The sequence below is a fragment of the Mycothermus thermophilus genome (assembly GCF_041956435.1).
Source record: "Mycothermus thermophilus strain CBS 625.91 unplaced genomic scaffold VTJ04scaffold_1, whole genome shotgun sequence".
Lineage (NCBI taxonomy): Eukaryota > Fungi > Ascomycota > Sordariomycetes > Sordariales > Chaetomiaceae > Mycothermus > Mycothermus thermophilus.
In genome coordinates this window covers 5530905-5552301 of record NW_027191427.1, presented here as the reverse complement: position 1 = coordinate 5552301, position 21397 = coordinate 5530905, and the positions used below count along the sequence as shown (strand labels likewise).

At 55.8% G+C, this 21397-nt stretch overlaps 9 protein-coding genes and 1 non-coding gene across 10 annotated transcripts; 6 read left to right on the top strand and 4 right to left on the bottom strand.

Annotated features, from left to right (window-relative positions):
* Positions 1 to 1614: 1614 nt before the first annotated feature.
* Positions 1615 to 1714, bottom strand: VTJ04DRAFT_t15. Its single transcript has one exon. It is a non-coding gene; the product is annotated as a tRNA-Ala (tRNA).
* Positions 1715 to 2198: 484 nt separating this feature from the next.
* Positions 2199 to 3049, bottom strand: VTJ04DRAFT_2071 (uncharacterized protein; the record flags this gene model as incomplete). The annotated part of the gene is made up of 2 exons (XM_069359829.1): positions 2199 to 2891; positions 2972 to 3049. 2 exons carry the CDS (start codon positions 3047 to 3049, stop codon positions 2199 to 2201), a joined length of 771 nt encoding a protein of 256 aa, XP_069224679.1.
* Positions 3050 to 4523: 1474 nt separating this feature from the next.
* Positions 4524 to 5714, top strand: VTJ04DRAFT_2070 (uncharacterized protein; the record flags this gene model as incomplete). Its single annotated transcript, XM_069359828.1, has 2 exons — positions 4524 to 5327; positions 5388 to 5714. The coding sequence occupies 2 exons, from the start codon at positions 4524 to 4526 to the stop codon at positions 5712 to 5714; spliced, it is 1131 nt and encodes a 376-aa protein (XP_069224678.1).
* A 1028-nt stretch (positions 5715 to 6742) lies between these two features.
* On the top strand, positions 6743 to 7383 carry VTJ04DRAFT_2069 (uncharacterized protein; the record flags this gene model as incomplete). The annotated part of the gene is made up of 2 exons (XM_069359826.1): positions 6743 to 7255; positions 7348 to 7383. The coding sequence occupies 2 exons, from the start codon at positions 6743 to 6745 to the stop codon at positions 7381 to 7383; spliced, it is 549 nt and encodes a 182-aa protein (XP_069224677.1).
* Positions 7384 to 7988: 605 nt separating this feature from the next.
* VTJ04DRAFT_2068 (uncharacterized protein) lies at positions 7989 to 8584 on the top strand (the record flags this gene model as incomplete). Its single annotated transcript, XM_069359825.1, has 3 exons — positions 7989 to 8184; positions 8289 to 8442; positions 8494 to 8584. 3 exons carry the CDS (start codon positions 7989 to 7991, stop codon positions 8582 to 8584), a joined length of 441 nt encoding a protein of 146 aa, XP_069224676.1.
* A 29-nt stretch (positions 8585 to 8613) lies between these two features.
* Positions 8614 to 10108, top strand: VTJ04DRAFT_2067 (uncharacterized protein; the record flags this gene model as incomplete). The annotated part of the gene is made up of 2 exons (XM_069359824.1): positions 8614 to 8731; positions 8793 to 10108. The coding sequence occupies 2 exons, from the start codon at positions 8614 to 8616 to the stop codon at positions 10106 to 10108; spliced, it is 1434 nt and encodes a 477-aa protein (XP_069224675.1).
* A 989-nt stretch (positions 10109 to 11097) lies between these two features.
* Positions 11098 to 13197, top strand: VTJ04DRAFT_2066 (uncharacterized protein; the record flags this gene model as incomplete). The annotated part of the gene is made up of 2 exons (XM_069359823.1): positions 11098 to 11183; positions 11340 to 13197. 2 exons carry the CDS (start codon positions 11098 to 11100, stop codon positions 13195 to 13197), a joined length of 1944 nt encoding a protein of 647 aa, XP_069224674.1.
* A 302-nt stretch (positions 13198 to 13499) lies between these two features.
* On the bottom strand, positions 13500 to 14285 carry VTJ04DRAFT_2065 (uncharacterized protein; the record flags this gene model as incomplete). The annotated part of the gene is made up of 3 exons (XM_069359822.1): positions 13500 to 13676; positions 13740 to 14135; positions 14280 to 14285. The coding sequence occupies 3 exons, from the start codon at positions 14283 to 14285 to the stop codon at positions 13500 to 13502; spliced, it is 579 nt and encodes a 192-aa protein (XP_069224673.1).
* Positions 14286 to 16134: 1849 nt separating this feature from the next.
* On the top strand, positions 16135 to 17706 carry VTJ04DRAFT_2064 (uncharacterized protein; the record flags this gene model as incomplete). Its single annotated transcript, XM_069359821.1, has 1 exon — positions 16135 to 17706. One exon carries the CDS (start codon positions 16135 to 16137, stop codon positions 17704 to 17706), a length of 1572 nt encoding a protein of 523 aa, XP_069224672.1.
* Positions 17707 to 18117: 411 nt separating this feature from the next.
* On the bottom strand, positions 18118 to 18369 carry VTJ04DRAFT_2063 (uncharacterized protein; the record flags this gene model as incomplete). The annotated part of the gene is made up of 1 exon (XM_069359820.1): positions 18118 to 18369. The coding sequence occupies one exon, from the start codon at positions 18367 to 18369 to the stop codon at positions 18118 to 18120; it is 252 nt and encodes an 83-aa protein (XP_069224671.1).
* Positions 18370 to 21397: the final 3028 nt, after the last annotated feature.

Here is a 21397-nt window from a genome sequence, read left to right as displayed (position 1 = left end):
GTTAGATGTAGTTAGTCACAAGAGAGGCCGGCCAAATTAGCCTGGTACGTAGTACAGGTTCCCGTCTTGAGAGCAATGCATCTTTACCTGTGGCGGGAACCAATTCTTTGGGATTCGGGTAACCTGGGATTTGTAATGTGTTGCAAAAAGTGAACACCAAGGGCAGCAAGACACCTTCGCTGTGTTCCCCGTTCTCTGGAGTTTTGGCAGCATGGTCAACACAACACCCACGTGGTCCAATCCGATGCCCACCGGGAAGCCTTTGATGTCGCTGGTTACGAGGTATGCCTCCAACTCCCATCGTGGACGGATTTGGCCACCATCCGCGGACATCATGACATTCAACGCTGAGAATCTCAAACCACCCAGCACCCCACGCAAGCACGCAGAGGGGTTCCCGAAGATACCTAATGTGATGCGAGGTTCGACTATCTAGCACATAGTCGCTCGAGATGCAGGTATTCACGCTCAATTGCATCCTCCTACATCCCTTCGACGGCACCTGATTTGTCACGCCGACAGACGGGCACCAGATCCTGGGCAGATGCCACAGGCCGTCAAGGTCCTCGCCTCCAGCGGCCGGCTGTTGCATCCCCACTCCCGGATCTGAAATGCCACCTTCCAGATCCACTCCCAATGCAACCAGCACAGCCTCCGTGCCAAGACCGTCGGGTTCGTTCCTGGAGTGGTTCCGATCCGTTCGCCGCTTGCCCGCCGTTCCTTGACCCTCCGCTCAGCAAACTTGCGTCCGGAGCGTCCGAACTGGACCCAACCACAGACCTAGAGCGCCGAAAACACCGTCATAGGCGCCGATCACTTTGGACATGGACGCACCTCAGCGGGGCCCCAGGAACCATGTCCTCGCGGCGCTCTCCTTCACAGTCTGCCACAGAAACCAAATGCTTACCGTACAGTCAAACAAGGTTGTATCCTGGGCCTGCTCCCAACCAAGTTTGGTCCAAGAATGGTTATCGGCTAGGTAACTGACGTTAACCTGCTGTAGTGTGAAAGATAGCCCACAGGTAGATGCAGGCCCCTTGGCTTGTTGTCTGGATCGATCGGAAGCCCCCGATGAATCGGACGATGGCAGGTCAAGGTGCCGGCTTGCGAGCGTCGCATCATCAAGTTTTATTGAAGGACGCGCGCAGCATCCTATCACTCGCAATGTCTTCGAAACATCCCCATTCTTCGTCATGCCGGATGCCAAGGTGGAGAGAGATAACGATCACGGATTCTGTATCCATTCCAGTCACAAACCGCATCCAAAGTCTCGGCCCCACTAACGCCCACCCACCAATATCTTCCAGCGCAGTTGCCGCCACAAAAAGGGCACAACGGAAAATCTAAAGGCCTCTTGTCGCTTGTATCAACGCGTTTGATACTACAACATCGCGCGTCCCCCGTCGCCGCCGTACTTACGGTGAGGTTCTCCCAAAGACCGGACGGGTGGGTCTGCTCCAACACAGGCCCCGATGGGCGGGACCCGGGCCCGGATGGAACCCCAAACCCCTGAACCAAGCCGAGCCCACCACGCACACTAGCACTTACCACAACTCCACAGCAAAAAAATAACGAAAAATTTTAAGCCTCACCGACCACATTCCACAACGGCGCTGGACGAGCTGGGAATCGAACCCAGGACCTTTCGCATGCACTGGAGCACCGGAGAGTGCGGGATGCTAAGCGAACGCTCTACCAACTGAGCCACACGCCCGTGAGAGGGCACCGTGAGGCGTGTTGGCTGGCGGTTCGAAGTCACTGTTGATATGACAACCAATTGTAGCCGAATCTCCTGTTCTCTGTAAACTACCTCTGGCGACAGCAAATTATTTCAAGTAACTATATAGGTACTTAGATAGGTACGTCTTGATAGATAGCGTCCCCTCAAGACCTAGAGAACTACCTCGCGGTTCGTGACTCTGCTTTCTACCCCTGAATCTCTCACTGCAACTACCAGCCTGGCACATCTCGAGGTCCGACCAAAAGAATACGACGAATAAACTCCCATTAATGGCGTCGATGCCTGCAATCTCTTATGTCTATTTATCCAACAACCCAGATACATGTCCCAACCGGTACTCCGTAGTCAAAACCTGTACCCAAAAACTCTATCCAAACCCGACCACCCAAACGCCAGAGCCATGCTTTATGTACCCATAACCCATGCTACCACTCAGTAGTCCGCCAGATTCACAAAATCAAGCCTCCTGAGGAACGGCATACAGAGGGCGCAGCTTGCCCGAGCGGTCGACCGAAGCAAACTTGCGGCACTCCGGGTGCACCCACCAGAGGATGTTGCGGACGAAGGCCTTGACCGGGGCCGGCGCGGGCGGGAAACTTGTCCACATGCCGCCCTCGAAGCCCATATCGATGTTGGCGGCGCAGTAGACCATGCCCGGCCCGCCAATCTCCTTCATCACCTTCTGCCCTTCGTCCTCAAACAGCTTGGGCAGGTCGACCAGCTTGTCGGCGTACTGGCGCAGCCCCAGCAGGGTGGGGATCTCGTCGTTGAGGTGGCGCGTCAGGACGGGGCCGAGAGCATCCACGATGGCGACGATCTTGTCGCCCGAGAACTTTTCCGTGCCGCCCAGGACGGCCTCGGCGTAGTTCTTGAGGGAGTCGAGGTGCTCGTGGAAGGCCTTGTGCTGGTTGAGGTTGGCGTCCATGATGCCCTTGACCCCCGTGGCCTTCTCGAGGAAGGGGAAGAGCATCTCCTCCTCGCCGTCGTGGTGGGCGTGCAGAAAGGTGTGCCAGGTCAGGATGTACTTGCAAAAGGCCTTCTTGTCGGCGGGCTTGATGTGCGGCGCCTGCAGGTAGATGGAGTTGAGGCCGCGGATGATCATGTTGTGCACGTGCACCATCTCGGAGGCGATGTCGTCGAATATGTCGGTCTGGTGGGCGGGCATGTTAGAATCTGTGGCGTTTACTCCGTACACCAGTTGTAATTGTCTGCCAGGACCAAATCTCGTACCTTTTCACCCCGCTGCTGGGCGAGGTAGACAGGGGTCTGGAGGAGCTGGAAGGGGTGGTCGGCGTAGACGGGAGCCATTGTTGATGATTTTGGGAGAATTAGACTTCGAGAAAAAAATTGAGTTGTTGGTGAGACTCAAATGAGATTGAAGAGTTGAGAAGGTTTGTTGGTGATGATGTCAAGAGACTGTTCTCGTTGATTGTTTGTTTTGCTTTGCTTGCTATGCTGCTGTGATGATGGAGATCAGACCACCGTGATGGCGGTCTTCAACCTCGACTTTATACATGTTGAAGCTTCGCGATTTTCCCATCCCTTCCCCTGGAGCTGTGTATTGAGATCTGGATGTTTTGGACATTTTCGACATGGGAATGTCGTTGAGCTCGCCGTCCTGTCCGTTTCTGGCCGATGAAAGAAGCGTGCGCCTCAGCCACGTCTGCCGCAACAGGCCTAGGTCCGGCCTGAGCGAGCCACTCAACCACCCCGGCGTTGGAGACGTGGCTGGCGGCATGCCGCGCGCTTTCATCGCTGCCGCGCCAGCCACTTGCGCGGAATGCTGAGCCACGACACGTGAAGCGTAGTTATTAGAGACGTTAGAGACATGCGGTGTATTGGGCGGGCTTCGTATTGTTAGTGGGAAAATGTTTCCCGATTAGGCTTGCCGCGCGAAACACCAACCAGATCCTGGAGATCTTCATATTTTCATTTTACTTCAAGCTTCAAGACGCAGACATGTTTTGGATGGTCCATGGCAGTGCTCGATAGCTTGTTTGTTTTGGGACACAATCCCTTTCAGGTGGTCGGCGCTTGGGCTCAGCTCAGGTGCCAACAGGAACCTGATGGTTCAGAGTCTCAAACCATTCCCAGAGAAACAAACGCTTGGGGAGCATGCGTCGGTGTCCAAGGAAAGACTGGTGCAAGAACCCATGATGTCATCCCTTGAAGGAGAACGTTGACGCTGAGCTGCTTGGTCGATGAGAACAAAGAACAACCATGTCGAGGCCTAATTACCTGCGAGACTTTCGAGGGCTAACATTGGAAGACGGGAAGCATTAGTAATCCATATAATCTAAACTCCGACGGCAACGACTGGTAGGCCGGAACCTCCCTCCGCATTGAGTTATCTTTCACGAAATTCACAGAGTTGAAGGAAGGTGCAGAAACACATGATGTCAAATGGAACTCTTCGACGGAAGGTCTCGTTGGAGATGGCTTCACAGGATCGCAATGGAACCGAAAGATTGCTGAGGGAAGGTTGACTCATGAGATATGTACTTTCCTCTACGTTTTTCTACTCCGAAGTCTTCTTCAAAGTTTCAGTTAAGTCATGTTTGTCTCAACTCTTAATTCTCTTCCAATCCATTTCCCAGTTTATTGTCTCTGTTACGCAACGGAGCACTTGGATTCAGTGTTATTATCCATTGAATTCATCTAAGACTTAGACAAACCCCACGGTTTATCTCTCCTCCTTCTTTCCATCTTTTCGAGTCATCATTTTCATTCTGGCATTCTTTAAGTGGCCGGGCAAATCAATCGGCCTCTTCAAGACAACACGATGGACAACCAGTCCAGTAACCTCTTCATCTCCACCAACGAGGACATAATTCTCGACGACTTGAGCAACATTCGGAGCTCCCTCGGGACTCTTCAGCCGCGGGTATGCTCACTACCCAACGGGGCCCTGTTGGTTGGGTACATCAGCGAGGGCCGGCAGTCCTGCGGCCTCTATGTCAAACTGAGCTATGACGATGGCAAGCACTTCCGAGAGCCGATCCTCGTTGCTCAGGGTCTCTGCATCTGCCCCAAGTTCTCGATCCTAGCACTCCCGGCCCAGGACAACAACATCGAGCACAGCAGCACCACGAACGGCACTGTCAACGGAGACTCCTCCTCCTCCCCGACGGTGCTCATCGCATACATCACTGTTCTACCACAAGGGCCAGATAGAATCCATGGCATCAACATGCTGAACGTTGTCCAATCCGACGACTACGGAAGGACATGGGCAACACACACCGAGGTAGAGCGGAGCTTCACGCCGACCGTCCTCTTTCCTCCGGTCCTTTTCGCCCCGCGCGACGGCAACGAAGTTCACCTCTACTACTCACAGGCTACCGGAGACCTGCCCCAGTTTATGCTGGCCAAGCGCAGTATCGACCGCGGGAGGAACTGGGGACCTTCCAGTCCATTTCTCTCCGTCTTCAACGTCCCTCCCATGTCGCCAACCAACCCTGGCCGGCCGATGGGTTTCCGGAACGACGATGTGGTAGGCCTGGCCGAGGCCGTGGACGCTGGCACGCACCAGAAAGCCGTGGTGATGCTGGTGCACGTCCGCAGGCAGAACTCGGTCCACGACTATGTGCGCGAGATGTAGGGAGCCGTGTCATACGACAGCGGACGGGGTTTTGGCGTGCTGCAGCTCCTGCTTGGGCAGCCGGGGATCAAAAACATCCAGATGGCGGACATGGGCGCCGACAACTCACACGTCCTCGCTGTGTATGAGCTCTGCCACACCATCGTCGCCAACGAGGAGGGCATGGGCGAGTTGCGCCCGTCAATTCAGATCCAGGCCGTCCGGATCCGCGTGGAATATGGGCAGCTGTATGTGCTTCAGCCTGTGACGATTCAGAGGGACTGCGAGGTACCTGCCGTCACATCTCTGGGAGCTGGTACATGGATGGTGGCGTACCGCCGCGCGAACCCTCGGAGGTTTGAGGGCCGCATCGTTGAGTGTATCACCGACTAAGGGGTGGTGATAGACAGGCGATGTGGATTATGGTAGAGGCATAGTATCGGTGGATTGAGGAGAGATGGCATTCTCGTCGACCAATTGCTGGTCTTTGAAGATGAGAGCTGGTGGCTCTGGAAGTGCTGAAAAATTGTAGCTCATGATTCAGGTTAAGTTAGTCGGCCCTGATGAAAACTATGTACAACTGTCAACCCCCTGAAGACCTGCTCGGAGAATCATGCCCAGATACCAGGAACTGGGTGCGCTTAGGAAGCTCAATACTCTGACAACAAAACAGACTCGATCCATGTGAGATGTTCTCCGAGATTAACCAGTGGTTGGCATACATCATCTAGTCGCCGGAGAGCATATGGCATTAGCTGTATCATTGTTCCTTTGTCTCTGGCCTTTCACCCTTTCCTCTCCTTTGTCTGTCATGGTCTCAGATACCTAAGTAAGTTTCCAGGGAGTAAAACTTAGTGATAATAGTGAAGCCAGACTTGGTCGAGCGGAGATGCAAAATGTAGTACTGAGTAGTATATTTCTACACTTCGTCAGACAGCCCGGGCGAAACGGATAGCCGTCCCGGTAACTTGCCTGATCATTTATCCGCCCTCGGATGGAGGCGAGACAGGGTAGCTCCGTCCATCACTGGCCCGGCCGCGGGATTAACATCCGTAGCGGGCGGAAGATCTACCCCAGGACGGAGACAGACATGCCGCGTCTTGTGCTTCTTGTATGGAGCTTCTCCCCGGCCATGATATCAAAATATATTGCCCGCGCCCCTCCTCGGCCGGCATTGTTTGCTGAGATGCCGAGCGCGGATGGCGCGATTGCTTAGTTGAGGTCCGAGCCCGGGACGAAACTAAGGAGTACGGATACGTGATGGTTATTGGAGCAGGAGGTCAGGGGAAGCCAAGCATATTAAACCCCGAGTAAGGTACACCGGGACGCTGCTCACTTCCATCGTGAGCACCTACGTTTGGTCCTACCTTTAAACAATTAATAAGGAACCGCACACACGTCTGTCTGCACCACTCTTCACCATGAAGCCGGTTCTGATCGCGGCGGCGCTCTGCGGGACGGCGCTGTCCACGCCCGTGGCGCAGGCCGAGGACCCCATCTCGACGCCGTCGCCGACGATCCTGCAGCCCGGGGCGTACTGGATCCGGGCGGTGGTGCCTCCCAACTACCACAAGTACCTGCAAACCATCCCGCCCAACGTGCCGGGCAAGGCGCTGCTCGAATCGCACACGACGGCGGGGCAGTACAACATCGAGGACGGGCAGCTGGTCAACAAGGTGTCGATCCCGCCGCTGTACATGTGGGTCGAGGAGCCGGCCGACAAGGCGAACCCGCCGCGGACGCTGGCCACGTGGTTCAACACGACCAAGAACCCGTTCGGCACCTTCGCGTGGCAAGGGGACACGCTGGTGTGGACGGCGCCGGGCCTGCAGAGGCAGAACCCGGCGGCCTGGCTCGTGTGCGCGAGGCAGGAGCTGTTTATCAACACGGGCGCGTACGGGTGGCAGACGCCGGCCGGGTGCGCGGATCAGACGGTGAGTACCTGAGTTAGATGGGGCGTTGCGTCCTCTTTGTGTCCTCCTCCGGGGTTCTCGTGCGGAGTGCTGACTGGGATGGGTGTTGGCAGATTCATTACTACAACGACAGGACGGCCAACAACTGAGGTCAGGGTATCAATGGCGGGAGCGCAGACCGTGCAAGATGGGCAGGCCGAGGGTGAGATGGACGACTAGCAAAGTAGGTTGTACATAGGTTGAGGGATCATGCCGTCCATATAGGATTATCGTATTCAAGCTGAGTCCGTTGTTGTGAAAGACGGGAGTTGCAGAGCAGCTGTGGTGATGATGATGATGATGGAATGAATGGCTTCTGGTGTTTCAACTGACCCTTGTGACCCTTACCAAGAGTGTCAGCCCGGCAAAGCCAGCTGACAGCAGCTGTTGTTATTTATGACCAAGCGCCAAGCAAAACGGTGCACAAGTCCAGATCCCTGTCTGCCGTTGCGATGCATGTCTGACCTTCCAAATGCCGGTTGCATTGTCACGCTCCCTCCATGTTCTGGCCCTTCCTCGCATTGCACAGGCCACTTGATTCAGGCAGTGCCACCTGGTGACCTATGGACAGCACAAAGGCAGATGAGATGCTTTTTGAAAGCAACACGAGGAATAAGAAGTGTATGTACATCGAAATACGGGAGCCAACAGTCGATGCCCAGCATCATTTGACTTTTACCAACATCGAATCTCTTCCAAGAAAACGCATTTGCCAATGGCGCCCTCAGTTGCCAAGACGGCTGCCGTTCAGAGCAACCAGCCAGTCACATCGCTGCTGGCTGCTCGCCAAACCGCCGGACCCTGGGTTGCCCAGACCCTGCACCGCCCCCCCTCCGCTGGCCCTCGCACTTCCTGGCGCCAAGTTGCGACGGACGGTGGGCCCCAAATCAAGGAACGAACCCCCCTTTCGCGTCATGCCCACGTTCCACCCTCTTTCCACCTCCCAGGGATTCCCGTCCCGTTTCCCATCTTTCCCCTTCTCTCTCCTCGACGACGTCTTTTCCACGTCCTCCAGCCACCATTGCTCATGACGCCAGCGAACACACTCGTTTGATTCCAACTCGCTGCGACACCTCGTCCCGACACGATTTTCTTGCTCTCGTTTTTCTTGTTTCGTTTTTTCCCTTTTTTATTACGTCTCCACGAGAAGGTTTCCGACTGAAGGATACGTCAGTACGTACCTGAGTTGCGACGGTTGGATTTCGGGTCGCTTTGTTCAGACCGCAACGGGTTCATATTGATCGATCCCCACCGCCTTTCGACTTCGTTGCTGTCGACCCGATCGTTCCGTCCTTCATATCTCATTCCTAGGTACAACTTGACAGGGTTTCGCAACCGCAATGTCGCCATCAGCCAGACAACTACGGGGGCCGGCGCGATGGCTGGCTGCCCTCGCGACAAGCAGTCTGCTGTTTTCGACGACACAGGCGCAACAGTATTATAAGATCGACACAATAGGTAGCGAAGCTGATGCTTTCATATTCTCTGCGCGATGGGCCCCGTACTAACAGGTGACCAGAGGAGATCAAGGAGTCGGCGCGCACTCTTGCGTACGACTTGATGCTCTTTTACAAGGGCAACCAGTCTGGCGAAATCCCCGGTATCTTGCCAGGTCCCCCGACTGAACACAAAGGCGACTACTACTGGTGGGAAGGCGGCGCCATGATGGGTACATACGTCGACTACTGGTTTTTGACCCGCGACCCGAGCTACAACCACGTCGTCATGGAAGGCATGCTTCACCAAGTCGGTCCCAACGCTGATTACATGCCACCCAACCATACCGCTTCTCTCGGTAACGACGACCAAGGATTCTGGGGCATGTCGGCTATGCTCGCCGCCGAGAACAAGTTTCCCAACCCACCCGAAGACCAGCCACAGTGGCTAGCCCTTGCCCAGGCCGTCTTCAACACCCAGGCTGCCCCGGAGCGGCACGACGGCACCTGCAACGGCGGTCTCCGTTGGCAGGTCCCGCCCACGAATGCCGGGTACAACTACAAAAACACCATCGCCAACGCCTGTTTCTTCGACCTCGGAGCCCGCCTGGCCCGGTACACCAAGAACGAGACGTACGCCAATTGGGCCAACAACATTTTCGATTGGTTGATGGGTGTCGGATACATCGACACCAAGGAATCCGGCTGGCGAGTTTATGACGGCGCCCATGTCGAGCATAACTGCACCGATATCAACAAAGCCCAGTTCAGCTACAATGCTGCCCTTCTCTTGCACGGCGCGGCCTTCATGTACAACTACACCAACGGCGAGGAGAAATGGAAGACGCGGATCGATGGCCTGATCGAGGGTATCTTGCGCGACTTTTTCAAGGACGGCGCTGCCTTTGAGTTGCCGTGTGAGAGTCGTCAGGGTGCGTGTACCACGGACATGTTGAGCTTCAAGGGTTACATGCACCGCTGGATGGCCGTCGTGACCAAGGTGGCTCCTTATACGGCGGAAAAGATCCTCCCTGTGCTTCGCACGTCCACCGAGGCCGCGGTGGCTCAATGCACGGGTCCGCCGACGGGCCGTCGTTGCGGCTTCTACTGGTCCACCCGTCAATATGTCGATACGGCCGTCGACAAGACCAGCGGCGCCGGAGAAGCCATGAATGTCCTTGCTGCAGTCTCGAGCTTGCTCATTGAGTACGCGGATCCACCAGCGACCAACGAGACGGGTATCAGCCGCGGCGACCCGAACGCCGGTAGCCGCAGCTGGGGCCCCAGCGAGCCGTTAGAACCAATTACGGGATCTGACCGGGCGGGCGCGAGCATCATCACCTTGCTGATCCTGGGCAGCGCCCTCGGAACTTGGGGCTGGATGAGCTTGGGAGACTGAGGGGGGACATGCAGTGGTGCATTAGATTGAAGGACGACGGCATGGGTCCAGGTGATAAGTATTGGGCCGTCTTTTTACTTTTCTGGTATATGCTTTACGGATATCGGTCTTGTCAGTCACGGGTTCGTTTCGTCATTTTCTCCTCTATATACCTATCTATCAAATCCGTTTGTGGGCGGGTACGGGACGGCGTCGTTTGGGTTTAATGTTATATGAGTTTGTCGTTGGATTCCCGGGGGCTGCGCGCACGAGGTTTGCGGCAGAGACAAACTAGGCTTGGTCAATTGAAACAATTCATTTGACAGTTTTGACAATTTTTGTGAGGCTGTTTGCTTGAAGAGTCGTGATGATTGCTGCTTTTGAGGACTTGAGTTGACATTAGGACGGCATTACCGGTCTCAGAGCAATGGCTGATATCCTTCCCAGCCCGGATGAGTCTCTCTTGGTCTTTGTATATTTACTAGGTACGACGCTCGAAGAAGACTGCTCAGCTGGTTGCTGGGAAAGTCCCTGGTAAGGGAGGACTAAGCCAGGCAACCTGGAAGCCAACACTGGTGGTGCCCCCCTTTCAGAAACAAAAAGAGCCGCCGTTCCAAGGAATTGGTGATTTTAGATGAGACAAGTCCTCGGTAATCCCCTTGTTCATTCACAGGCCCAGGAAAAAAAAAAAGAACCGAAAATATAGAAAACCGTCGTCTTTTGAAAAGTTATATAATCCTCCTGCTTTCCCACGATGTTGTCTTGAGACGTCATAGCGCTGTACTGCGTCCCTATCCTCTCTTTGTGGTTGTTGTTCTTCAGCCCAGCCTCTCCAACTGCAAGGGACGTTGGGGTCCGGGGTGCCCCGCAGCATGTGCCCCACTGAGCCGAACGTTACAAGCTGCAGCAAGCCCAGCGCATGGTTTGCTTGTATTTTTTTTTCCAAGCACACCCGACTTTGCATCCGCGACTTCTTAACTTTTAACACAACCACATACGCTGGAGCAAAGATGGAGTCGGTCATTCGGCCCAATTCCTGGGTCGCTCTCAAGCTGCCTTCGGGGAACACCAAAGTCCTCCAGGTTATACCGAACACGTAAGTCGTTCAAGTGCTCTCTCATCCATTTCATCATCATGAGTCGGTCGCGGGTGTATGCCCATTGCAACGACACTCCTTCGCAGCAACAACAGTCACTTATGTGTTTTTGGGGGAGCCAATTTCAAGAACGGTGTTGTACTGACGAGAAACCAGGACGATATCCCTAGGAAAATACGGCTCCTTCCCTACGAACCTCATCCTCGGTCGTCCGTACCACGTCACCTTCGAGCTGCAAGACAAACGCCCCGACGAGTCCTTCTCGCGCCTGCGCATTGTTCCCCCGGACGAGCTCTATGCTGAGGTCTTTGCCGAGGAGGCGGCGGCAGACTCTTCTTCCGCTGCGACGCCATCCCCTGGTGGTGGTGGTAGCGGGCAAGACACTGTGATCTCGGCGACGGGCGGGGACGAGTTCAGCCTGGTCGACGACAAGGGCAACGTGGTCGCGCGATCGGACCGGGCGGTGCTCGACGACACCGCGCGGCAGACGCTGACGCAGGAGGAGATCGAGGAGCTCAAGCGCGAGGGCAGCAACGCCGGCAAGGACGTGATCGCCAAGCTGCTGCTGTCGCACACGGCGCTGGACCAGAAGACAAGCTTCAGCCTCGCCAAGTACAAGCTGCTCAAGACAAAAAAGTACATTCGTCGATTCCAAGTGCTGCCGCTCGACGTGGCCACGTTCGCACAATGGCAGCTGGAGGAGAGGGACGCCAGTAAGATCATGGACATGCGCGCCGAGATGATCGGGTTGGTGGGGTGCTGGGCGAACGTGCACTACGGCGGCCACGACACGTTCCTGCCGGACCCGAATGCTACGTCGGACCAGGGCGCCGAAGCGTGTCAGCCGGTTGATGAGAAGCTGCTGCGCGGGAGGTGGCTCGTGGTGGACGACACGTGCGGGTTGTTGGTTGCTGCGCTGGCCGAGAGGATGGGTGTGCTGTACGAGCAGGATTCAGCGGCGGACGCTGCGATTAAGAACGACAGTGATCCGGCCGTTGGGATTGTTTATGAGCAGGCGACACAAACAAAACAGCTAGAACCGGCGCCGGCAACGACAGAAGCCCCTGAGAAGGACGGCGATACGGAGATGACGGACGCGCCAACAGAAACTTCCACACAACAGCAGCAACAACAACAACAACAACAGCCCAGCAATGCGGAGCCGAAGCAGAAAAAGCCACGCCCTTCAGACTTCTTCATCCCCTACTCCCAAACCAACACCATCACGGTGCTCCACAGCAGCAGCCAACCCAACCTCTCCTTCCTCAACTACTGGGGCTTCGACGTCGCCTCCCCGAACCACCCACCGCACCCCCTCCTCAACCACCTCCTCACGCTCAGCTGGCTGCAGCTCCTCAAGCCCGAGCTGGACTCGTCCTACGCCACCCCGCCCCCGACCGCCGCCCCGGAGGTCCTGGCGTCGTGGAAGCCCAGCCGGCGCGGCAACTTCCACCGCAAACGCCGGCGGTACGCGCGCACGCGCTACATCGTCGACAGCACGCGGGCGGGCGGGTTTTCGGGCCTCGTGTGCGCCAGCACCATGGACCCCGTGAGCATCCTGCGGCACACGCTGCCGCTGCTGGCCGGCGGCGCGCCCGTGGCGATTTACTCGCCCACCATCGAGCCGCTGGCGGCGCTGGCGGATTGCTTCAGCGTGCCGCGGCGCACGGCGTGGGTCGGCGGCGGGGCGCCCGAGATTGAAGGGCTTTCGAACGAAGAGCTCGAGAGGTGGCCCGGGAATGAGCGGTTCCCGCTCAACCCAACGTTGTTGCAGGGGGTGTCGATACAGACGAGTAGAGCGAGGAGGTGGCAGGTTTTGCCGGGACGGACGCATCCGCTCATGACGGAGCGGGGAGGAGCGGAGGGGTATGTGTTTACCGCGTGGAGGGCGAAGCCGGCCGAGGGGAAGGTGGCGGCTAAGGGGAGGTTTAAGAAGAGGAAGGTTGATACTGCGGCGGGGACGGGGAGGGTTGAGTCCGCGACGCCAGGGGTGGAGACGCCGGGTTCGGGGTGATGATGATGGTTTGCTCAATCAAGGAAATGTGAGAATAACCAAGCATATGTCTGGCATATGGATAGTAGATGTGCGTGAAGGGTCTGGGTGGAGATATGGCGGCGTTGACGGGCATGATACATCTTCTCAATAGAGACGAGACAAACTTAATTGACGGCATGGTGTGCCTCAGGGCACCACAGATTGCAATTCGGGGTGAATGTCACAGTCCAAAAGGGAATTGAACGATGATTTTAGTCGTGTCTATGATGATTGTTTCTACTCCCCCGCCGTACGGTTCTGTGTCTGTCCGTCCATCCACCTCAGAGCCCCTTACCCATGAACTTGCGCTTGGTGAAGCTCAGCCACCACTTGCTCGGCTTGTCGTCGCCCTCGTCGTACACCCTCGCCAATAACCTGGTTGCCAGCTCTTGCCGTACCTGGGACATGTACTGCCGGAGGATCTCGGCCTCTTGCCTGTCGTGAGGGGGCTCGTACATCTAGAACACGCACACATCGTCAGTCCGATGCTCTAACAAACGCAGATGTTGTGAACAACCCACCTGATTCAACGGCCAACCCGGGTCGCCGGGAATGGCAAAATTCAAATCCAGCGCCAGGTTCTGGACCTCCTTGGTCGCCTCGCGGAGGGTGGCATTGGGCTTGATGCGCGTCAGGCAGTCCGAGATGAACCAGATGCCGTAGACGAGCAGGCGGTCGGCGGGGCCGCGGATCTCAAAGTTGCGGAAGAAGGTGTTGGCGCGGAACAGGGCGAGCACCTCGTCCAGGATGTCGTAGCTCTCCGAGGACGGGTCGGGCGACTCGTTGGGCGGGAGAGGCGGGTCCGGGAAGGGTAAAGGGTACACGGGCCCCCGGAGCTTGGTGCGGAGCGGGAAGAGGGGGAAGTTGCCGATCAGCCGCGGCGGGGGGTCGGCGGTGTTGAAGACGGAGTTGTAGGCCTGGAGTGGGAGGGAGGAAAGGGAGGTTAGCTGGATGTTCTTACAGGTGTGGTACGTGATGGATGTGTTGCGGGGCCATATGGGAGGAGGAGGAGTTCCATGAGATGGACGATGGAGGAGGTCAGGGATGGTTGCTTGACGTACCGGCATCGTGGACCAACGCTGCCTGGCTACCTGGATTCCGGATTTGAAGTCAGAAACCAGGGCGAAGTGGCAGATGGAAGCTCAAGTCTGGAGTTGTTGTCGTCGACGTCGTCAGTCGCGGTCTGAGCTCCTGGCATCAACTCGGGCAGGTCCCCACCAAGCTCCAGCCCCACAACGGCTGCGTGGAGTTGGAGGACCCCTGACACAAGGCCAGTAAGCCAAGTCATAGGCCGCACTGTAAAAGCCAAGGTTCGCCGCAATGGGACCAATAAATGATGCGTTTCCTCCCTTTGTTCTTGCTGTGTAAAGGCCCCACCATTGTTTCTCAAGTACACAGTGCAACGGTGACGAAGTGAGATGAGTGGTTGCATTGTCCAGGCTGCCACCAATCAGCGTCGGGCTGCCTGCTGTGGATCCTCTTGAGGCAGGTTCTTGCCTGACACAGCGTCTTTGTGCCTCAGGCATAAAACATTTCGAGCCTTTGCCCTCCGATGCGTCATCGCAGGCAGCCACACACCACTTCGCGCAAGCTGAGCCCCCGCGTGCTGCGCCTCATTGGCTGGATCCTCCGGCGGCTAATCCCGGGTCCGGAGTCTGATGACGCCGAAGAAACCCAATCATGCAAGACACTTTTCGGGCAACCTTCCTCTTTTTTTGTGAGGACTTTTTGTGTGTGTGTGTGTGCGCGTTGTCCTCGCCCATCTCCGTCCGGGCCCTTGTGCCTTTGCCTGGAGCGGGATGTCTACTCTGTACTGCAATATTGGCAATTCCATTCATACCCGACTTCTGGTGCGACCTCATTTTGAATACCTAGGTAGGTGTGAGCAGGATCTGTCTGTGTGCCCGTGTGCCTCTCTCTCGATGTGTGTCAGGTTGGGTGGGTGTGCCACACCTACATTTGAAAACTCTTCCTTTGTGTGATGTTCCTTAGTGTGTGTGTCAGCGACATATTCTGTGATTCAGACAGCAGCGAATACGGCCCCCGAGGTGCGACTCGAGGGTTGTAGACAATAGGATCCATCTGGATGAGCAGTAATGATTGGGAACAGGCCATTAATGAAGGACACGTCGGTGCCTGTGCCTGCAAGTGGGAGGGTTCGGGGCGGATAAGGCGGGTAAGCAGGTCACGGGACTTCGCGTAAGAGCGCGTTGCCCTCAGCCCGCAGCCCGAAGGGACCGAGCTGTGTTGGGCGCTTTTCCGCTTGCCACACGTCCAACTGCAGCGAGCAGCGAGGGGGTTTGGCTGATCCCCCCATTTCGTCGCGCGTCTCTTCAACCCGCATTCTCTCGTCTGCGCCCAACTCAACTCACCGACTCAGGAAACCCACTCTCGCCCTCACCACCTTTTTCACCGCCCAACCCACATTCCTCCATTCTTGGAGATTTATTTTTCAAGGATCTCGTCGGCGAGATTTCTGCGATATTTCTGAACACGTTTGGCGAAATCCGCGACACACAAAATCTTTTGACGATTGACCATTGATTTTGAGCCCACTCTACCATCTCCATTTTTTCGCGGGGCAAATCGCACCAAGCGACTTCTCCCAAGACTTACACCCACCTGACCACGTACCCCCGCAAGACTACCACCGATCACCGGTTTCTTTCGATGCTTGGTATAGAGTAAGTCCATCTCTGACTGCGTTTTTCTTTTCGCATGCGCAGGGAAAACAAACCACAAACCGACAGGGTCGTCGACTGAGCTTGCCACTCATTGCGAATGCCCCGCGACCGTGATGACCATCACCGTTTGCGATCGAACCTCATTCAAGGTCCGCGATGCTAATGCTGCCCCGCCCAATCTAGATCCTTTCTCGGAAGTAATCTCTTCCACCAACTGCGCGCCATCGTCCACATGTCGAACCCTGTCGACAAACCCGGTCGGCCGGCTCGCGCGCTGCCCGCCGCCGCCGAGGACAACCAGTCCCAGCCCCGGTCTACCGAGACCATGCGGCGCCCTTGCAGGATACGCATCAAGCGGCCCGAGCCGGGCTCCTTGTACGACATCCTCCATGAGCATGCCGGCACCAGCCTCTACGTCCCGCCCATCTGCTGGACCGACCAGCACTCTGAGCTGCTTGGCGCCCGCTTCGTCCCATTCGGCAGGCAGGACAGGCCCGTCCCGGACCTCGCTCCGGACGCATTCTGTGAGCCGACCAAGCTGGCCTCGAGCCTGACCGCGGATCTGCAAACCCTCTTGCGCATGGAGACGAACCCCGCCAAGGTCCTCTGCAAGACGCGCGCCCTTAAGCACATCCTCTCCACCTTCTTCCCCGACACTCTCAATCGCCCCAAGACTGGCGCCGAGTTGAACCTCTACTTTGGCACCCGCGCTTTCCGGAGGATCGTCCGTATCCCCTGCCTCTGGAAGAGCACCGGCAGCCCTGACTTCGGCATGTCCTTCGACTCCTGCCCGACACAGCCCGCCACTTCTTTCACCAATAGTATCTCGCACCTCTTCACCGCCCGCGAGCCGGGCCTGCCCATGCTGGCCTACCTCAACAAGTCGCAGCTTGCCTCGATCCGCAAGAACCTGTACGGCGTGGCTCGCGGTCCCGGCGGTGCGCCCAACGAGCCTGTCTCTCGGCTGCAGCAGCTTCGTGCCAAGATGCTTGTTCCTGCCGACCCCGAGCAGGATCCCTACATCGTCGCTGTCATGCTGGCTATGGCTCAGGCCCACTTCTACCGCGAGCCTTCGTCGTCGTCGCGCTCCTCCTCTCAAGGTTCGGCCTCGTCGGGCGGCAGCAACGGCCGCCGCTCGGTGCGCATCGCCTTGCCAGAGTTCAAGAATGTCCGTGTCCAGGTCATCATGCACAACGAGGACGGCGATATCAGCAACGCGTGCTTCTACGTCTACAGCGCCACCGTCACGGCCAACTTCCTCGAGCGCTTCTTGACGCCCCATAAGGCGCCCAAGCCTGACGAGTGGGGAAACCCGGGCACCGACCTGGAGATCCGCCGCGTCGAGGTCCCCATGTGGCCCATCCTCGGGCTCAAGGAGCGCCTTGCTCGCGCCCTTGGCGACGAGATTGCCGGCGACGCCATCTATGAGGATGTCAACCACATCGGCATGTGGGGCGCCCTTGTGCTTCCGCCGCCCCGGCAGCCCCAGTACCACTTCCTTCCCCCGGTCCCGAGCACCCCGTATCGTCGCAAGGACCGTAGGGATCGCAAGGAGCGGAAGGAGCGCAAGGACCTCATGGACGTCAACCGGAGCCCGAAGCGTCGTCGCGAGGCCGATGACGAGCTCCCGCCGTCATCGTCGGCGGCGTTGACCAGCAGCAGCACCAGCCTCGGCAGCACCAGCAGCTTCACCTCGGAGCCCCGGTCGAGCGGCAGCTCGAGCCCGGAGGACTGCCCGGTGCTGAGTCCTGCGGCTAAGAGGAGAAGGACGGCCCGGCCTGTAAGCACGCTCGAGGTGTGCTGATGATGATGATTCGAGAGTCCGTGCTCTACCGGGCTTTTGTTTTCTGTTTGTTTCTTTTGGGACTTCGCTTCGTTGTGTGTATGATTGTTGCATTGCGCTTTACGACACTTGGGCATGAACCTACCACATTTGGGATCATGATGATGCAGAAAGAAAGATGATGAGAGCCTCAGGGCTGGATGGGATGGCAGAAGGATGAGTTATGGCATGGGAATGGTTGATTTTTCTTTTTTTTTTCCTCACACGGTTACGGAGACGGACGGACGGATACCCTGCGTTGAGTTTGCAGTTTGCATCATCGGTCAAGGCTGGGCTGGCCTGGGGTTCACGGTCGGGGATTAGATGCGAGAGTCATTAGGGGTTTGTTTTTGGGCCGCAAAAGAACTGGAGATTCGGTTCTTCATCATGGGATCATGACTGGGATGGGATAAGATAGGATCTGGGAAAGGAGTTTTCGGGGATTTTGATACGGTAGGGATGATGATCGCAATGGCAGTCTTGCATGATGGTGATGATGAACATCTTGGCTTGTTGATCGGGTTGGTTGTGCTTTTGTGGGTTTGTTGCATGTACTGTACTTGTGTATGAGTAGCATCTTTGGGGACTGAAATGAATGACGGCCAGGATGGATGAGATGAGGTTTGAGGGCAACAAAAACATCATGTAGATTGTACTGTAAATGATACTACCTCAGGTCGATATGGACCGCCGGTGCTCTTCTGTTTGGTCCCTTCCAGGTACTTACTTGACTCTACCTCTACAGTGGTGATACGGGTCGAAGTACCTATGATGACTGATGAGGTCCAGTGTTATGGAGCTTACTATTGTCCGCACTTCCCCTGCCTTGATGGTGTCTCCTTACATTTCACGTGTTGATGTTTGAGTTGCTGAGATGAAGACAACAGATGCACCACCACTTCCTTCCAGGGTGGATAGTTGATTTTCCGTTTTCTTTTTCTCCTCAAATTTCCAAATGGCCATTCCTTTTGTTTCCTTTCGATTCTTTTAAAATATCACTTTGTTCCAATTGATAATAATTAATTACTGTTGAGAACTGATGACTCCTAAACCGACAGACAAGACAGTTGATTTGCCACTTTGCACCAAGCCAGTCTTACTGTTCATAATTAGGCAGGAATCTTGAAATATGCTGATGACTTCAACTTCCCCAATTGTTGGTCATACTTGGGCAAGCGACTAGATATATCCGTTCCCATCTAGCCTTGATTAAGATGTCTGAGTTCTATCACTGAGTGATGAGCATCACGCTCCAAGGCCTTCTAAAGCTCTCTGACCTTCATCTGCTAAGCAGCGACCCAAAGGCATGTTGAACCTGTTTGGTCAGTGCTCAACTCAACTAATTCGACGAGTTCAACTGTTCATGTTTCACGTTCAATGATCTGGCCATGCCGAGGACAAGGAGCGCATATGATCACTGTCTTTGCCCTCTAACCGTTTTTACCCTCTCACCGTCTTTGCCACTTTGCCGTCTTTGTGCAAGACAAGGAGCGGTTGACAATGGAGGTCCTCGGCCGCTTGGAGAGGTATTACTACTGATTGTCCTCGGGGGTCAGGTCACCATCATCAGGTACCGATCCATGTCGGGTCCAAACACGAGGATTGGAAACCTCCGTCTGTGAATATGACACACGGGAAGACACTCTTCTCAGGACCTCGGTGAGGTGAAAGAAGAGGTGCCAGAAGGACCTGCTGTTCATAGTGCAAGCCAGAATTTTGGGCGTAATAAAATCGATCCTCCTCATCATCTAAGTGCCGCTCGCTCTTATCACTTGTTTGCTGTTCAGGTGGAAGTTGAATGCTGTGTTGATAGTACCAACAGAAAGTGCTGATGATGGCGTCGAGCGCCACTCACCCACCTGGGCAGGTCATATCCCAAGATGGCACCGGGGCTTCCGAGAATAACCCGGAATCCTCGAACAGCCTTGGAAAGGCGAAGCCTGAGAAACGAGATGATGAGGTGAACGAGAAACTTGTCGATTTTCCCCGCCATGGAATATCACGGACTATGGCTTTTCAGGTGAACTGCTCGTCTTTCCCTCCGTACTTACCCCTCCTGTCTCGGTCTCGGTCAGATATCAACTTGTGCTCCTGAACATGGAAGGTCGCGCCGACGCCGGCCTCGCGAAGGAAAGGTTGACAACGCCAGCAGAATTCAAAGTACGTAAACTTCCTGACAACTGGACAACTCTCATCATCGTCGCTGGAATGGACGATATTTCAGTTTTCACATGCCAAAAAAACCAAAGTTCCAGCTATCCTGCTACAACACCGTCGGTGGCGTATTCGCGTTTGAAATACGGCCCTTTTTGTGCTCCGAGAAACTAGTAAGGAGGCGGGGTTGGTGTCATCCAGGGAACGAGAGAGGTTAAACCTCCGGGGCTTTTCTACTGTTTGATCTAGGTACGAGCTTGTTTAGGTCCCGATAGTGCTCCGGACACAACGTCATGTGCACCCCTCCGGACTAACGGTAATACATGTACTGGAGGTGGGTGATGAGGGGAAGGGGGTTCGGAGAGATTCCGAGAGATGGAAGACGGGCCGGACTTGAGACCGGCCGAAGGGGAACAGCAACAACAGCAATGACAACGGCCGGGAGTGTGGTAGTGGCTTGGCTTTTCCAGCCTCCGAGTATGTGCCTTGCCTTAGCTTGGGTTTGCTAGGAAAAGAGTATAGCTTCCTGCTACCTAGGGTAGAATGCTCTCCGGAGTGATTGTGCAGAAAGTTGATGACGTCGACTGATCACCGAGACCCCGAACCGGAAACATAGGTGGTAGTTACTCACGGCCGGAGAGATGATCAGTCGAGAATAATGAGTGAATATTTCCAGCCTCATGCCATCATGTAAAAATTTATTCCTCGCTACACGTTTTGTTGAGGACAAGAGGGTACTGCGAAGTCGTCGTCAGGATGGAGAATGGCGTCCCCCGCTCCACAGCGGTTGTAACACAAGCGGCGGTGTGCGGCTAATGTTGGGGATTATGGGTGGAGGTGACATTCGTCATCGTCACCAGACCACGAGGCGCCAAGCAGGGACTTGCTTGAGTTTAAGGTAGGGACGTCGGGTATCAATTCAGGTAGTAGTAGTAGTAGGTTTGCAAAGCCTCTCGGAGGATGCGCTCCAACGGAAGAATGAGGGACCGGCATAGGTAGTACCTGAGGTAGGATGGGATTTTGGAGGAGGCTTCGTTGGACATGTTCGCGGTCAGTTGCCTTGTTCAGAGAGACGGGATCTTCACATGGCAGGAGGATGGAAAGTGGAAAAAAGGAGGATTGTCAGAGCAACACGCCGGCCTGCCTCCCAAATGCATCGGTGTGTCGTTGGCTGTCAATAGCGTGTAAGCCAGCTGCACACCAAAGAGGACGGTTTGTGATGGTGGTGGGATGGAGTGGATGATGTCGTGGTTGAGGGTGCAGAAGACGAACAAGAAGACGCAGCAAAAAATGGAAACCTGCAACCCTGGATGGAACCTATGGCATCGGGGATGGCATCCGGATTGGGAAGTGACACCGCATTCATACGCATTTCCCCGCAAAATGCTGCGCTATCCCACGCCCAACCTTAACTGCCAGCGCCTGCGAGGGAAGCTGCATCCCGCCGAAAGCTTCCACTGGGCCGGCGCGGCAGTGATGGTGGAGGGATGCACTTTCCCGGCTTTTCCCCAGCTTCCCC